Here is a 16,998-nt window from a genome sequence, read left to right as displayed (position 1 = left end):
TGAAGAAGTTGGGGTTGCTTGTTTACGAACAAATGAACTATAAACTGGTCTCGTTTTGTTTTTGAAAGATTGTTATAGTGTATTTTATAGTTTTTGTATGGTAATTTGTGTAGATTTTATGCATGAAGGCAGTATTGTTTACATGAACAAATGAAAACAAGATAAAGCAGAAAAAAATTAGTGGAGTATTCTCTTATTGGTTAAACCGAAAATCAAACGGTTAAGGACCCAAAAGCGATAACGAATATCTTATGGATTTGGTTTTTATTTAGCGTATTTACAAATCAAAAACCGAACCAAGCGATGAGCACCTGTACGTATGGTGAACTTACTTGTCCAAATGAAAGGGGTTAAATCTCACATATTCTAAACATGCGGGGCTCAAAATGAAACATTTACCCGTGAAAATGTAATCGAGAAAAATGAAGAAGTCAAGAAGAGATGAGCGATCTAGAACAGACACACACAGTGAGTGAAACAAACAAACAAACAAACCCATCCCAATAGCCGTTACCGAAATTCTTCTTCGCAGTGAAGTTAAGTGGCGTTTAGTCCAAAGCGAGCAATGGCGGAGTTACGCCATTCAAGCTCAATCGGTAACAGAGGAGTGACGGCGTCACCTAGGAAGCGTGATGACGTCATCACCTCATCTCCTTTGGTTGCTGATAACAGTAGTGCGAGTAACGTTGACGATGATGATTATCGGGGACGGTATTATCCTAGAGATCGGTTTCGTTTGTTTGTATCTTCCTATTTTTTCAGTGATGAATTGAGGTCTCATCCCAACAAGTCTAAGATCTCGCTTTTTCTCCTTCTTCTTCTTCTTCTCGTGCTTTCACTATCTTCTGTTGTTCATCGATTGGTAAGCCGAGCTTCATTTTATTCATCCCAACAAGTCTAACATCTCGCTTTCATTCTTCAGTTGTTTACACACTATTTCTAGTTTGGATATTTGTTGTTTATCAAAGATTTTGCGGTTCTAATTTGTTACTAGTTACTGCTAAGGCTAAATGTTGCTTAGGTTCGGATAGGAACAATGTATTTAAGACAACTCGTGAATTGCCTTGTATGATAAACTATTTACCGATGTTGGAATGTTTACATCGATTGTTAAGCCTTGATGTTATTAATCTCAAAGCACATCAAAATATTGCATTTCAATTACTGCAACTTCTTTTTTTTAGTTTTCTAGTTTGGATTTTTCTTGTTTATCAAAGATATTGCGGTTTGAAGCTGGCATCAAGTAGTTCCTGTTAAAGCTAAATGTTGCTGTTATGCTCAAATTAGGTTCGGGTATGAATAAGTGTGTGATTTATGAAATGTGTGTTTTTAGAGTGATGCCTTCATTTTATTAATCTCAAAACACGCTCATAGACATATGAAATATATATATATATACATATATATACACACACACACACACACACACACATCATAGACAACTAGTTGAAGCTGGTATCAACTAGTTGCTATTCAGACTTGGATGCTGCTTGTCAGTGGTGGCAATGGGGCGGTGCGGTGCGGGTTTTCTCTTAACCCACACAATTTAAACCCGCCCCGCACCTGCATAACATTTCCACCCGCATCTATCCGCCCCGCACCATACCCGCATCGCCCCACCCCGCCCCGCTGAAGAGTATTTTTATCCTTCACTTTATTAGTTGTATTTTCATTTAAAATTGTCATAAGAACACAACTTTTTCTGTAATCATCTGAATTACAATTAACTTTAACAAATGCTAAGTTCATTTTTCACTATATTTTGATACAAAGTTTTGATATTGTTGACAGAACTCGACATCATGGATATGAACAACTACATTAAGAACAATTAAAGATTATTCACCTAGTATTGCTTATTTGAGTTTTAATTATGACCATTGAGTACATCTTAATTCAGTTTTATAGCATATCATTATGTTCCAAGGTATAATTTACAAGCAAAAAAATAAGAAAAAGGAACGAGTTATTAGAGATTAATTTTGAAGTATGATCTGGCAAGGATCACAGAAAAAATGTTAAATGGACCAGTCTCCATCTCCACCGCTACAGTGCAAAAATATAATTTTAAAATGAAATATGAATGAAGAGGAACATAACTTGGTGAAATGCTAAATCATCTAATTAGTCGGCTGCTCCTAAAAGAAACTGCACCCGCCCCGCAACCCGCAAAGAATCTCTTTTTTAAAAATGAACCCGCCCCGCCCCGCCCCGCCCCTCAACCACACAAGCCCAAACCCGCCCTGCACCGCCCCGTTGCCATCCCTACTGCTTGTTATGCTCACAGTAGGTTTGGATAGGAAGAAGTTTGGGGTTTAGGGAATGTATATTTCTAGAGAAACTGGAATGATACATTATCTAACAATGTTGAGTCTGAATTGAACATGATGGAATAGAGGATTCTTATAGCTACTGCAACTAGTTGAGTTATTTGTCAGTAAGCGACTAGAGATAATTTATCATTCAAGGAAAATCACGTGTTCTAGAAATACACATTCCCTAAATCCCACACTCCTTCCTATCCAAACACTACTCAGTTTGAAGCTGGTATCGACTAGTTCTTGTTAAGGCTAAATGTTACTGTTATGCTCACATTAGGTTCGGATAGGAACAAGTGTGATTTAGGGAATGTGTATGTTTTTTTGGAAAACTCGTGAATTGCCTTGAATGATAAATTATTTACTAATGTTGGAATGATGAGCTTGAATAGAACGGAACGGAATGGAAGATTCTTATATCTAGTTCAACTAGCTGAATGATTGGGCAATTTAAAGAGATAATTTAGAAAGTGCTTTTGATAACTTTGGTCAAGTCAGGACCTTGACTTCCATATTATATATATACATTCAACATTTCTCAAAATATAGCATCTCAATTTGCCCAGACATGAGATTGGAAGTTCTTTTTTTTTTCTTTTTCTAGTTTGGGTATTTCTTGTTTATCAACAAATTTTGCAGTTCTAATTCGTTTGAAGCTGGTATCAACTAGTTGCAATTAAGGGTTATATGTTGCTTGTTATGCTCACATTAGGTTCAGATAGGAACAAGTGTGTGATTTAGAGAACTCGTGAATTGCCTTGAACGATACTCCCTCAGGTTCAAAATAAGCGTCCTAGCCTTTTTATTTTGGTTCAAACTAAGTGTCCACACATATAATCAAGAAGGAATTAACTTTATTTTTCCAGGTTTGCCCTTATTAAGTGCTAAATGACCAGATCCCAATGTGTCAAGTTATTAGTAATATAAAAAGTTTAATTAAGGGTAGTTTAGTCAAAATACTTAGTTTCTTCTAGGATTAGTGTTTTCTTAAGGGGTGTGCTAAAGGCTAAGTGGACACTTATTTTTGAAACTGGTAAATTTGTAATCCTCAGCATATCCTTAATGCTGGGTACCTCCAAAAAGTTACAGAGCTCCTAAAAAGTCTACAATTTGATCTATATCTTCTATACATTGTTGTTTACACCAAGAAAATAAAGATATAATACAATTCCATTTAACTTTTTGGATGGAATTAGTGTTATTAAAAGCGAAAAGCGCAAAAAAGCTCTAAGGTCAGTTGTGGCTTTAAGCGCAAAGCGCAAATAAAGCGTGGGCTTTAATGAAAAAAGGCGCAATGGTGAAATAATACAAATATATATATGTTTAGTCCAAGACTAATGATAATAAGCATGAACAACAAATATATGGACAACGAAATTGTAAAAACATTACGATAAAGTGAAATAGAGAGGCTCATTATCAAGGAAAAGTATGTCTTAGAGCCTTGTTGATGACACTAAAGCGCAAATAAAGCGAGGCGAAGCGCTCAACATGTTTTGAGCCTCGCTTCAGGGCTTAAGCGCGCCTTTGACAACACTGGATGGAATTGGATTTATCTTCAAAGCATCTTCCATTTCTCTCCTTCCACACTCTCCACGAGACGCATGATTGTATAATCCTCCACCATCTTTTTTGGCTTTTGCTCCCTCCCCTTCTGATCCAGCAGCTTAGAAGATGACACTTATTTTGAACCGGAGGGAGTGAATTATTTGCCAATGTTGGAATGATGAGCCTAAATAGATCGGAACGGAATAGAAGATTCTTGTTGCTACTTCAACTAGTTGAATGATTGGGCAATTTGAAGCGACGAAAGATAATTTAGGAAGTGCTTTTGGTAACTTTTGGTCAAGCCAGGACCTTGAATTCCATATAATGTTTAATAGAGATAAAAACAGGAAGTCCTTTTGATGAATATTGGTCAAGTTAAGACCTTAAGTCCACAGTATGTTTAGTAGAGTAGAAATGTATGTCTTTCGACTGCTAGTATAATTAAGTAATGCCATCTAATTTGTTAAATGCAAGTCAATCTTTTAGAGTTGTTCTTATATGAACACTAACATGTAGCTGAAGTTTGCTTTATATTATCTCTGATAGCAATCAAATTGTGGGTCGTGTAAGCATCTTTTTTCCTTGACTTTCTTCATATAAAGGATTTCATTTGTGGTATGGAATCATATGAATAAAAAGCTTGTTACTTCTGATTTCATATATATGAACAATTAGTTTTGATGAAGTAAGGTATTTCATTATAAAGGCATCAAGTAGATGCAAAGTTACATAAGCTGAAAACAAAAGTGTAAATAAGAGTTTGTAGGTCCCTATACGATGTGTCAATCTATGAATAGGGATCTTAGAGCTAACAAATTTCAAAAATTGGTTAGTGCTAATTACAGGGGTTAACTTAAACCAGCTAAAAAGACAAAGTAGACACTTAGCTTTGAGGAGGAGTTTGGAGTTGAGATTCCATCAGAACATCTTCCATTTCTTTCAGTCCACAAATACCAAAAAATAACTGCAGATCATCTACCGTAACTTCTTGATGGCCTTACCCCTAATCTATCTTGCTGTTTGCTTAGTTTGCTTTCTCACGATGTTCCTGAGGGTGGTGAAATTAAAGCACATAGTTTTAAAATAGGTAAATTGAAGCACATAGTTTTCAACATCAGCTGTCAACAATTACATGAGTAGCTGCCTCTTTCCACATGTAATAGTTCTTTTCACAATTAGGTAATGCTTTGCTTGATTAAAGAGTTTGTCATCACGACTATTATTTGTTTTGTGTGCTACATTGCCTATTTTATTTGATTAAACAAACTATTATTGAGAGGATGTGTAATGTATTTCCCTACCTGATGTTCGTTGACTCTTGCAATTTCAGCATCTAAAACATGGTTTACGGTTTTTTTTTTCTATGTAGAATGCCCCATATTTGTGCAAAAAGGATGGCATAACTCTTCAGTGTCCACGGGTAAGTTCTTGAAAGACTACCCTTTTGTCTGCCACTATATCCTATTACATAATGACTACCATCATTGTAGTCAAACGTCCAATCTGTCTAATTTTATTAGGTGAAAGAGACTCCTTCCTTGTGGGAGAATCCTTATTCAGCAACAACCTCATGGAAGCCTTGTGCGGAGCGACGTGAGGGTTTGATATCAGGTATTCTTATGCTCCTTAAATTATATCTGTACGTTTGCCTTGTCATGTCTTTTGGGCGGGGAATTTGTACATATACTCTTCTTTAAGTTTATGAGTTTAGTGTCATTGAGAAGTGGGAAAGCAAAGCTGGTCTTCCCATTCATGGAACTTGTAGCATTACTAAAGAAGTGGAAAAAATGGTGTAACAGGTTTCTGCCTGATACTCCCTTGTTTGCCAAAATTCATCAAGTCTCACTTTAGGTTAGATGTATCATTAACAGCTACAAACCTCTTGAGCTTGTTAGAATACTTTATCCAAATGGACTAAGTGTTCTCTTATCCTTTTACTTCCTCACTTTGCAAAATAGTGATATAGCTTGGTGCTTTGCAGATATTCCGCCTGAGAATGCCACAAACGGTTATATATTCATACATGCTGAGGGTGGTTTAAACCAGCAAAGGATCGCTGTATGTTTCATGTCTTATGCTATGCTTTTGTCTTCCATCTGCTTATATTTGTCTTTGTAACTCTTGGATGTCGGTTAATGAATGAAAACTATAGCGTATTTGTTAATTTATGGATCTATGAAATCTGTTATGTGTTCTCAAATGATTTGTACCACTTTAATTAGTCATGCATTTTTTTGCAGATATGCAATGCTGTTGCAGTGGCCAAAATTATGAATGCTACTCTTATTTTGCCAGTATTAAAGCAAGATCAGATATGGAAAGATCAAACGTAAGGGAAACTTGACTGATGCGATTCGTTGCTCATAAGGACGGATGTTGTAGATTTTTTATGTTGCATTATAGTGAGATTTTAGTCAAACTGTATAGAAATTAAAATTGAGGTTTATGGTTATAATATCAGTTACTTGTAGCAAAAACATTCGAGAGTAACTATCATAGTATTATGAGAATTTTCCAATAGATTGGTAAGACGTTGACTATTCTTGATAAGAGTTAACTATGTTTACAGGAAATTTGAGGACATATTTGATGTAGATCATTTTATTAACTATCTGAAGGATGATGTGCGAATTGTTCGTGATATCCCAGAGTGGTTTACTGACAAAAATGAGCTGTTCACAAGCATAAGGTATGGTCTCCTAGCTTGCTTAGCATTTTACATTTGGATGCTAGTTTCATTTTCACGTAGCAGTTCTAAGTTAGTTTTCTTAAATAGTTCTAAAGTATGAATTCCCTGACTAGATTACTCAACGTAGTGCTGTACAAATTCAAGTTAACATCATAAAAAATCCCCAGCTTCCCTTCTTGTGGTGTAGCTTCTTTTTTTTTTTTTTTTTTTGAAAACATTGCAGTAAGCAGGACTTAAGCTCATGACCTTGACATAAATCTGAACCCCTTAACCACTGAGCCAAGCATCTCAGCTGTTTGTTGTGGTGTAGTTGTAATGTCACATTGACTTAGATGGAGTACTGAATATGGATTTGGATCTGATAGTGATGCGCTCAGTTTCTAGCCAATTTTGTGGTTTTGAAGGATCCTTTCCATAAAAAAATAGGTGGATATCAAATAACAGATGTCAGATATATGCATGAACTCATCTTGCATGAACCATCTTACTGCCTAATGCATGACACCTTGCCCTACTTGTAATTTTATCAAAATTCAAGGTCCAGCCAAAACTCATCAGTTGCATTTACTTGTATCAAATATTTAAGACCCTGTTAAGTTTTCAACTTTGTGCTGTAAACCTTTTTGTTTTGTAATGGTATATAAACTCCACTAGCCCTGCTTGTTAGATCTTTTATTGCTTCATAAAGTACAAGATAAAATGCAAGATAGTTGTATCTTTAGTACTCAGCATTTGTGTAAAACGTTCTTATAGGATCACCTTATTAAAAAAGCGTTCTTATAGTGTCAAGTTTGGGATCTTCGATTACATTCTTATAGGAGGAACATTTTATTGTTCCTAGTAGTTGCTGAACGTGAGCACATTGTTGCCGCTTCATTTACAACAGTGTGTTATGTTTTGCATTTGTGTTTCTAAAGCTTGTGCAATGCTTGCCAGGCGTACAGTCAAGAACATTCCCAAGTACGCTTCAGCAGAGTTCTACATAGATAATGTTTTGCCTCGTGTCAAGGAGAAGAAGATAATGTCACTGAAACCTTTTGTCGATCGGCTTGGGTAACTAGATTCCCCTACTCATTTAGTTGGCCTGAGTTTTTAAAACTGGTATTGACCTCATAAACTAATTGCGTATTATTCAGGTACGATAATGTTCCTCCAGAGATAAACAGGCTGAGGTGCAGAGTCAACTATCATGCTCTGAAGTTCCTTCCCGAGATTGAGCAGATGGCTGATCAACTCGTTTCAAGGATGAGAAACCGTACTGGTAGTTCAAATCCTTTCATGTGAGTTAGTGTGCTTGTAACTGTTGTTAAATATTCTGTTTCGCTTCTTTTGATCTATAATGGAACTTAAAATATTTTTTCAAAACTAGGGCTCTTCACTTGAGGTTTGAGAAAGGAATGGTGGGTCTATCATTCTGTGATTTTGTTGGAACACGGTCAGAGAAAGCTCTCATGGCGGCATACAGAAAGAAAGAATGGCCTCGGCGGTTTAAGGTTATCTAGATTATGATCACTATTCCTATAAAGCCGACAGTTATCATTTCATTGGTGATATATTTATCTTCTTTTCTGTTTGTTTGGCTGATAGGATGGTTCCCATTTGTGGGCATTGGCTCTGCAAAAGCGTAAGGAAGGACGATGCCCTCTTGAGCCTGGTGAAGTAGCCGTGCTGCTTCGGGCCATGGGTTATCCTAAAGAAACTCAAATATATGTTGCTTCTGGACAGGTCTATGGTGGACAAAACCGTATGGCACCGCTGAGGAACATGTTCCCAAATCTGGTAAGCCGCTTGCCTAACTTCTTATCAAGGGACCTTTATCTATATTTTGTTCAGGTTCTATTTGCTTACTATGGTCATCTTTAAAAGAAACATGGATGGAATGATTTTGTGTAAGAGACCCTTGAAAATATCTGGATTTTTCACTTTTGTCATTTTATTTTGTTTAAGTGTCCCTGTAGACATGTTTTACCCAGCACATTTTAATATACCTAGTGAATTGTTTGTGTTCTTTTCTTGATTAATATTGTATTTTGGGATCTTAATAGGTTACAAAAGAGGAACTAGCTACAAAACCAGAATTGGATGGCTTCAAGAAGCATGTGACAAGCTTGGCAGCCCTAGACTTCCTAGTCTGCTTAAAATCTGATGTATTTGTGATGACACACGGAGGAAACTTTGCCAAACTGATCATAGGAAATCGTAGGTACATGGGTCATCGTCTAAAATCCATTAAGCCGGACAAGGGTCTGATGTCCAAATCCCTAGGAGATCCATATATGGGATGGGCTGGCTTTGTGGAAGATGTTGTCCTAACCCACCAGACCAGAACTGGTTTACCTGAAGAAACATTTCCAAATTATGATCTTTGGGAGAATCCTTTGACCAATTGCATGTGTAAAGCCTGAATTGACAACCTTTACTGTGAAGATAAGCCCTTTAAGTAGTGCATCTTTCTAGAGTTGTGCACAGGGAACTGCGAAATTTTCGCTGTTAACAGAGACAGAATTACGACAATTTACACATGGTATCCCAGAATGAGGAGAATGTTGTAGTGTCTGAGGGGATAAGAGTATTAACACAGGAGTTGCAGAAACTGGCTTTAGGAGTGGGCTCTCTAGCTGCTGCCCTGTATTGACCACCTGTGTTATTATCTTCTTTCTTTGGGCGGGGACACCACTGCAGTTTTGTATTCTGGAATATTAATTTATTCTCCAATTGTTTCATGATATAATGTATATTATTTGCAGTAATAGAAAAAGGTTCTTTCATTTCATTTGAATACAAACCAGATTTCATGCATCCCAGGGTGATTTGGTGCATCACAGGATACTCGAATGTCTTCATTGAAGCAATCAATCAACTGCCCCTGCCCCTCCATTTTTTTTTAAAGAAAATTCCCTTATTATTCAGGTGTTGAGTTTCACTGTATAGGGATTTAACTCTTGTGCTGATGATATACAGAGGTGCAATCTTTGATAGTTTTGCATTGTTTGTGATATCCAGTTTGTGTCCCTGTCATTCGAAAACACAATTGAAACAAAAATAAGAAAGAAGACAAGAAAGTTGTGTCCCTTTGTGGGGTCAAAACTGAATCGTTCAGGATTATCCATTTACTTGAAGAGTGCTTTCTTGTTCCTAATAGCCTTACTAGAAGACTCCAAGTGTGTTGAAATGGTTTTCGTAATATTGTGACATTTCTTATTTGATGGGTATGAATTTTCCATTAACAAGTACTCCCTCTGTCTCAAATTATTTGTCGTGGTTACTAAAATAGTTGTCTCAAATTATTTGTCGCTTTAGAAATTCAATGTATAATTAATTACTTTTTCTCCATTTTACTCTTAATAGGATTTTATCATTAATGGAGATGATAATAACACAACAGCACATCACTATAACAACCATGAAATTTTCAGACAAATGTCGCCACTATAGAGAGGTTTGACTGTATTACTATTTTTTCACATTTCTTGATATATATATTTTTTTTCCTTCTAATTTCACTGCCTCCAGCTCAAATTATTGAGACAAGTGTTGTAACACCTTAGTTCATTCATATCGGTAAAACACGACACACATGTTGTGTATACAAGTAGAAAATTTGAACTCTAGTGACGCGATTTAAAATCGTGTTGATGTAGACCCAAAGTGAACCATATTAGTGATCGGCTGAATTTAAACATATGCTAACAAAGTTATTCTAGATGCCTACGATGGGCTAAAATCATGGATTGTAACTTCCGATATCAGATTTATTCTGCGTGCTTATGACGGGGCAAAGTGGTGGGTGATGATCCTAATTCACTTAGGAGGGTGTACGTAACATATTGAGTCACAAAAGAAGGTAATATTCTAGGCAAATCCATATAACAAAACGAGTTTTAAAGATTAGGTGAATATTTTAAAGTCGTGCTAAGACTAGTCTCAAGGCAACACCATCACTACTTAATAAGCAGGACTGTTACAAATGCCGTGACTAAAAAAAAAATCAGAAGTTAACATGTCTACGTTTTTCCTTCTATTTGATTTCATCTTGTCATAAAATAACTTTTAATGCACGTAATTGAAAAACAAATTTAAGTCTTACGCTGACATTTTGCTATTGACACTGAAAATGTACAACGAGATGGTAACAGATAAGCTTAGGTTGGGTGAAAGTGTCCAATTTCAACATAGTGTGTCAGAAAAGTTTTATTATTAGCATCTTAAATTAGTTGAGGAAAGTAGATATATTCTGAAAAGATGCTCAATTAGGGAAAAACAGTATTAGTAATATTTTTCGTATTCTCTCAAACTCTCATATTAATAAGTGTTTACCCCAATTCGGATAATCAATTAAATTTGTGAGTGGGTATAAGATATGTAGTTAAGTCTCAATCTACTTGGTGAAAGGAAGGTATAAATATAATACAATATGAAGAGAGCAATGATAATCGGCGACTTGCTATATACTTATATATTTACTAATGTATGAATGCTACTTGATTGAAGAAGTGCAAGAAATAAACACAACAGATATGACCGAAATCTGGTATTTGAGAGAGAGATTTTGTATATAAATTGCTATTACAAAGTGTTCTTGATATGAGCAAGCCAACCCCCTAAAAGGAGGCCAATGCCCCTTATTTATAATGCTGCCCCATGGGCTTCACACAACATAAGAAATAATAAAATAAAGAAAAAGTTCTGAGTTGGATTAGGTTGGATTAGGTGGACCGTACGGTCTGACACCCGTACGATTGGCAGTTGAACACAGCAGGACGCCATCGACGCGTGACAACTGCGCAACGAATCTCCCGGACTTCCGGCCACGATCAATCAGACACACTATCTCGAACAACCGGCCATGGAAGAACCGGACCAAATGACGCCCTTCCGTCGCTCCGGTCTAAACACTTCCCCGGCTCAGCACAGGGACCTTCATGCGCGTTCTTGTCCCTTTCTTCCCTCGGCCTTTGATCTCTCCGGTTTAGCGTATATCTGGTTTTTACCGTATACAGATAGTCCCCACACTTCCCGGATCATAGATTTTATCGGAGTGACGGGGAGTGGATGAATCACTAAGCCGGTGACTCCTCTTTGCCCGTTGTTATCGTTTCGTTTTTGGCGGGAACAGTTGCCCCACGTTCTTCTGCCATCGGCCACGTGTCTCGTCCCGGATGGTCTGCTCTGACAAACCGCCGTATGCACGTCGTTTCAAGTCATTCCTCATTAATTATGGGGGCACGTGGCGCTCCCTGATTGGCCGGGGGATCGTAACCGTCACAGTCCCATGCCTATATAAGGCTCTTCCATTTCTTCATTTGAACATTTAGCTCTTTAATTAATCCTTTCTGCTTCAAACATTCTGCCTCTTACACATTCAATATCTCTATTCATAATCATCTGAAAAACTCGGTTCTTGTTGATCTGTTGCTTGCATTACGTGAAAAGGATCGATACTGCTACCCTCTCCACTCGTTATTCTCGCCTGTTGCTGCTTCCTCCTGTTGTTTCTGCCATTTTTTAAACCTTTTGACTGTTCCCTTTGCTCTTTTGCCTTCCTTTTCGAACCCATACAACCTCTTATTTTCTTATTTCCAAATGTCTGAAACAACTTCTCATGATATTCCCTCGGTTTCATCTCAGGGAACCGAGGCTGCCTCCCCTTCTAAAGCAAAGGCCTCCTTCGAGCCCACGGCCTCGGATATCATACCGGCCAAAACCAATTTCAACAAGGACTTAGAGGTCGAAAAACCTTCCTCCGTATCCGACAGAGGGTATGACGTGAGACGATACCCCTCCTCCATTACCGAGGATAGACTCGACCTTGTCCGATCTGACTGTGGATGGGACAATCGCCCGGTCCGAGTTTTTGCTCCTGGGCCCGATGAGTCTGTCACCGACCACCAGGAGGGTTTTTTGTATGTCTACACTTATCCCTTCACTCTCAACCTCGATCCTCCGGTAGATCCGGTCATTTTGGATATGTGTCGGACCTACGACGCGACCTTGGCACAAATAGGTCCGATCGTGTGGAGGGTCGTAGCATGCCTCCGATTGTTGGCCAACAATGCCGGTAAGGAGCTCACGCTGGCCCACCTGATACGCCTATACTCCCCGAGGCTGTTCCGGGGTGGCGTAATAAAACTCGCCAAGCGTAGCCGGAATCCATTTTTCTCCAAAATGGATGAAGACAGAGACAGGGGCTGGCTGGAGCGATATGTCCGGGTGAGGACCGAGGACATCATTTCGGCCGACCACATGCCTTTCCCAGAGAAGTGGAACAACAAGCGTAAGCCCGACCCTTAAGTGATTACTTTTGTACGTTTCGTTAAATTTTGATCCCACTTTCTCACCGTTTTTCTTATTCATATCAGCCAATAGGTACATTCCTCTGGTCGTCCAGGACCTGAGCGAATGGGTCACTGCACTTATCAGCCAACATGTTCACGATAACCGGACGTGGGTCCACCTGTCACGTGGCCGATGGATCGCCCAGAACCATGGTAGTACTTTGCTTCTTCCTGTACTCACCGCACCTTCTGCTATTCGTATTCATTGCATCTTTTGACTTTCAGGTTTACCCAAATGCTCGGTGGATCCCAGGCCGGAGTCGACTGTCGAACCCACAACATCGACACCTGAGTTTGACTCAGCGGGTGCGTCCCGTGCCCTTGCTGCTGCTGCTGCCGCCAAAAGAAAAAGGCCCTCGGATAAAGGGCAACAATCGAAGAAGAGGGCGAGGAGCGTCACTCGGACCTCACGGGATGAAACGGAGGTCGACATTATTGTTCGGAGAGTCGCTGTCGATGCTCCCGTGGCTCCTATCCCGGAGGAGGCTGTCGCCATTCCACCCCTTCCTTCTGCTGGTGAAGGACTTTTGGTTCCGGTTTCTCACACAGGTGCGGAAGAAATTCTTTCCCCAGTTCCTCTAAGGTCGATTGACTTCGTCGACATTTCAGGTGAAACTTCTTCCGAGGAAGCTCCCCTGCAAAGGACAAGAAGGCCCGGGGAGGCGGCTGCTGTTGAAGTCGGTCAAAGGACTGAGCCGGTCCCGGAGATCGAAGTCCCCATTGACGTTGATCTGACGCCCGAGCATGAGCCTGCTGCAACTACGGAGCCCCCGAGCTTTGCCAAAGATATTGAGGCTGCTCCAAGTTCCTTTACTCCGGCTCCGAGGCCTGATGAGTTCGATGATATGTTCTCGAGCACCCCTCACGCTATCGGCGAAGCCGCGGGATTCGGGCATCTCCCTATTCCTCGGGCCACGAGGTCGGCCAGCCGGTACTTCAAATCTAGGGCCAGGGACAGCTTGGTGCGTATTTTTCCGACCCCAAGCGTGGAGCCGAGGAGAACAAAATCGGTCGTGGTCACCGTCCCCGAGAACTACAACTTCCTTTCTCGCCCGGTGGGCGTAGCGAGCTACCTGAGGCCTCTTGTCTCAGATTCGGACAAGTGGAAGATGACCGGGGTCTCCTGGCAATGCCTCATCAACGAGGGTATGCATGCGGGCAACCGGGTAAGATTTTTAGCCGTCTCTGCACACCTTTACTGAGAATTTTAACCTTGTCTCGTTCAAGATTTTAACTTACTTTCTTTTGCAGAGTGTGGTGCTCGTCAACGAGGCCTTCGTCCGCGCCCAGCAAGAGATGGACGATCTTAAGGGCCAATTGGATGCCTAGGGCCGGGAAACGGAGAAGTATCTGCACCTTCTTCAGGAGAAGGAGGAGGAGTTGAACCGAGCCGTTGCTCTTTCCAATCTTCGGCCCGAGCTCGATGCAGCGAAGGCCGAGAATCGTCAGCTGAGGAGTGAACTGGCCACCATGACCGAATACAACCGGAGCCTCGAAGCTGAGAAGATTGGCCTTATCCGGGATAACGCCCACATTTCCTCGATGCTCGGCGAGCTTGAAACCACCTTCTCCCAACTCCGGGAGAAACTGGACTCGGTGAAGTCGAATGCTGCGAGCTTGGCCGAGAGGAATCGGCTACTCGAATCTGAAAGGGCCCAATACCAAGAGCGTGTCAGGGTGTTCGAAGAGAAAGCGAAGAGCAGGGGCCGGATATGTGATGATCTGAAGAACGAATTTAGGGAAACGGCCGATGCAAATGACACCCTCCAGGCCGAGCTTCAATCGGCCATCCAAATGCAGAATGTTCTTGGAGAGGCTCGGGATGCTCTAGCGGCGAAGTTATCCCGGGCCGAGGCTGATTTGGACGAAGCTTGGAAGAGCGTGGAAGCCACCGAGGCTCAGTCTACTATTGTTGCTGAGTACGAGAAATGGAAATCTCGGCGGATCACTCTTGAGCAAGCCGAGCATGGCTTCACTGATCTTCCGGCCCTTATTGCCGAGGCTAAAAAGATCGAGGGAGAGGCCAAGGATGCTCTCGGTTCTGACTCCGATGACTTTGAGCGGACAATGTCCGAACGTTCTGGCTCCAGCCATTCCGGGTAGAGTAGGGCCTGTACTTGGCTTTTATCTTCATTTTTTTTTTTTGCTTTTGTAGGACTTTGGTTTTTTGATGTAAAAACACCCCTTGTATAAATGAAAAACGAATCTCTCTTGTTCCTTCATTTGAATGTTCAATATTTTTTGTCCGTTTTAAGGATAACGAATTGTTGGTCCGTTTTAAGGACAAGCCGACTCGTAGTCATTTAGTTCACAGTGCCCGTAGGACTTACCTAATGCTTTAAGAACTTAGACGCCTTCGAATCACGATAAGCATTTCCTTAGGGCCGATATTTTTCGGCAACATTTTAGGGCCGGTGTTCATTCGGGCACCCGAATCTCATCCTTGGCTGGATTTTGACATACATTCCCCGTTTGGGGAGGTTAGAAAATTTCGGCTCGGATCGTTGTGATCTCGCTGCCTTAGTTCGAATTTTTTAACGATTTTGGCTTGGCTCGCTATGACCTTGCCGCCCTTGTCGAATTTCGACCATAATGCCCGGTATAAGGCGTGTGAATGAAGTAGTGCCGAAATACGGCGGTTATCACCGAGGTAAAGCCTTTTAAAGGGAAGATAACCGAGATATTGCTTATCCAAACTTTTCGATAATTTTTCATTGCAAAGTATTTGTGTACATGAGGACTTTGTTTCCTTCTGCTTTCGCCGTAGCAAGTACTAAATGGACACGATTCATTTTGATCGTTTGGTCCTTACACCGTAACCTATAGCAGAAGGTCCGGCCTTGCTTTTTCCGTAGCAAACACTCGGTGGACACGATTCATTTTGATCGTTTGGTCCTTACATCGGAACCTAACATTTTTAGCCCGGTTGGTTTGCTGGGGGCGGCCTCGGGCGTGTTAGTCCCCTAGCTCTTAGCCGGGCTGCCAGATCGGGTGAGTGCTATTAAGTCCCCACTCGTTGGGTATGACCCCGACAGTCCAGACGTTTGTCCTTTATCTTCGTCAAGTAACACGTTGTACTTGTTGCCTCATTAAAAACCTTGTCAGAAAACCCATTTTGGGACAAAACCGCACTAAGGGTGTCTTTACCTCAGCAGTAGTATCTTTTCAGATGATCCACATTCCAGTTATTGCGCAGCCGTTGCCCATCCATGGATTCCAGCTGGTATGATCCTTTACCCGTTACCTCGGTTATCTTGTAGGGTCCTTCCCAGTTCGGGCCCAGTTTTCCTTCGTTGGGATTCTTGGTGTTCAAGGTAACTTTTCGGAGCACCAAGTCCCCCACTTGGAAATGACGAAAATTGGCTCTTCGATTGTAGTACCTTTCCACCCTTTATTTCTGGGCGGCAATACAGACCAACGCGTTTTCGCAAAGTTCGTCCGTGAGGTCGAGTCTTACGGCCATGGCCTCCTCGTTTGACTCCTCCGTCGTATATCAGAACCGAGGGTCGGTTCACCAACTTCTACGGGGATAAGAGCTTCAGCCCCGTAGACCAACGAGAAGGGAGTCTCCCCAGTGCTTGATTTCGATGTGGTTCTGTAAGCCCACAATACCTCCGGTAATATTTCTCTCCAATGATGCTTTGATGCTTCAAGTATTTTCCTCAAGTTTTGGATTATTGTCTTATTCGTGGATTCCGCTTGTCCGTTTGCACACGGATGATACGGAGTTGATACAATTTTCTTAATCTTCAACCCTTCGAGAAATTTGTTGACTTTGCCACCCACAAACTGGGGCCCGTTATCACCAGTTATCTCGGCGGAGATGCCAAAGCGACAGATGATGTGATCCCATATAAAGTCGATGACCTCCTTTTCTCTAACTTTTTCAAAGGCCAGCGCTTCAACCCAAATAAAATAAAACGGGCTTTACCTGGTGCCCATGGTAATGGACCGACGATGTCCATCCCCCATTTCATGAAAGTCCAGGGTGACACCACCGAATGCAACAACTCCCCGGGCTGATGAATCATCAGAGCATGCCTCTGACACCCGTCGAATTTACGGACAAAATTCTTCGAGTCTTCTTCCATCCGGTTCCAATAATAAC

The 16,998-nt window shown here is 40.9% G+C and overlaps 1 protein-coding gene across 1 annotated transcript; it reads left to right on the top strand.

Moving 5' to 3' along the window:
- The first annotated feature begins 386 nt into the window (after positions 1–386).
- On the top strand, positions 387–9,354 carry LOC132641167 (protein PECTIC ARABINOGALACTAN SYNTHESIS-RELATED). Its single transcript, XM_060358061.1, has 11 exons — positions 387–862; positions 5,236–5,286; positions 5,387–5,477; positions 5,848–5,924; positions 6,107–6,195; positions 6,436–6,555; positions 7,492–7,608; positions 7,692–7,835; positions 7,925–8,048; positions 8,143–8,334; positions 8,601–9,354. Exons 1-11 carry the CDS (start codon positions 566–568, stop codon positions 8,958–8,960), a joined length of 1,662 nt encoding a protein of 553 aa, XP_060214044.1. The 5' UTR covers positions 387–565; the 3' UTR covers positions 8,961–9,354.
- The last annotated feature ends 7,644 nt before the right edge of the window (positions 9,355–16,998 follow it).

The sequence above is a fragment of the Lycium barbarum genome, chromosome 5 (genome assembly GCF_019175385.1).
Source record: "Lycium barbarum isolate Lr01 chromosome 5, ASM1917538v2, whole genome shotgun sequence".
In the NCBI taxonomy this organism is placed as follows: Eukaryota; Viridiplantae; Streptophyta; class Magnoliopsida; order Solanales; family Solanaceae; genus Lycium; species Lycium barbarum.
Note: the sequence above shows the minus strand (reverse complement) of the source record. Positions and strands in the feature narration are given on the sequence as shown.

What these genes read in the sequence shown, in the direction of transcription:
- LOC132641167 (XM_060358061.1), top strand. Translation starts at nt 566, where the DNA reads ATGGCGGAGTTACGCCATTCAAGCTCAATCGGTAACAGAGGAGTGACG. An exon ending in TAAACCAGCAAAGGATCGCT is followed by an intron (nt 5,925 to 6,106) that starts GTATGTTTCATG and finishes ATTTTTTTGCAG; the next exon opens with ATATGCAATGCTGTTGCAGT. An exon ending in GGAACATGTTCCCAAATCTG is followed by an intron (nt 8,335 to 8,600) that starts GTAAGCCGCTTG and finishes GGATCTTAATAG; the next exon opens with GTTACAAAAGAGGAACTAGC.